At 70.0% G+C, this 629-nt stretch overlaps 1 protein-coding gene across 1 annotated transcript in view; it reads right to left on the minus strand.

Moving 5' to 3' along the window:
* Window positions 1-585, minus strand: part of ETH_00040050 (uncharacterized protein) — a gene marked incomplete at both ends in the record, with an annotated part of 728 nt that extends 143 nt beyond the window's left edge. Inside the window, one exon of the mRNA XM_013375316.1 lies at window positions 1-585. Within this exon, the coding sequence (XP_013230770.1) occupies window positions 1-585 (585 nt within the window).
* Window positions 586-629: the final 44 nt, after the last annotated feature.

Raw genomic sequence — 629 nt, forward strand, 5'->3', positions numbered from 1 at the left:
CCACAGCGGGAGGCGTTGCTGCAGCAGACACTGTCGCAGCTGTCGAGTCGCTGTTCGCTGCCGGCGTTCCCGTTGCAGCTGCTGCGCCCGACAAAACAGCCGCAGAGCTCAGCGACAGACTCTTCTGCTGCTGCTGCTGCTGCTGCTGCTGCTGCTCGATCTCCGCAGATCCTCCAGGGGTCCCCGGGGGCCCCCTGGGCACCTGAGGCATTTGGGGCCCCGGGGGGCCCCCAAGTACCTGCGGCTCCAGGGTCCCCTCAGGGGCTAGTGCCAAATGGGGCCCCAGGGGCCCCTGTGGGGCTGGGTCCCCCAGGGGCCCCTGTTGGGATGGGGGCCCCAGGGGCCCCTGTGGGGCTGGGGGCCCCAGGGGCCCCTGTGTGGCCCCTGGTGTTGTGGGCCCTGGGGGCCCCCGGGGGCCTGCGAGCGCTAGAGGGCTCTGCGGGTCTTTTACCAGCGGCCCTTGCGGGTGCTGCACAGGCTGCTGCTGCTGCTGCTGCTGTTGCTGCTGCTGCTGTTCTGCGCCATCACCGTTTTGCTGCTGGCCGGCGACTGCTGCTGCTGCTGGCGCTGCGGCTATTTGGTTGTCTAGGAAGTCAAAGATCCACCGCCACAGTCGCGGCGGGGAGGGG

This window comes from Eimeria tenella, genomic scaffold (assembly GCF_000499545.2).
Source record: "Eimeria tenella Houghton genomic scaffold, Eth_scaff2683, whole genome shotgun sequence".
In the NCBI taxonomy this organism is placed as follows: domain Eukaryota; phylum Apicomplexa; class Conoidasida; order Eucoccidiorida; family Eimeriidae; genus Eimeria; species Eimeria tenella.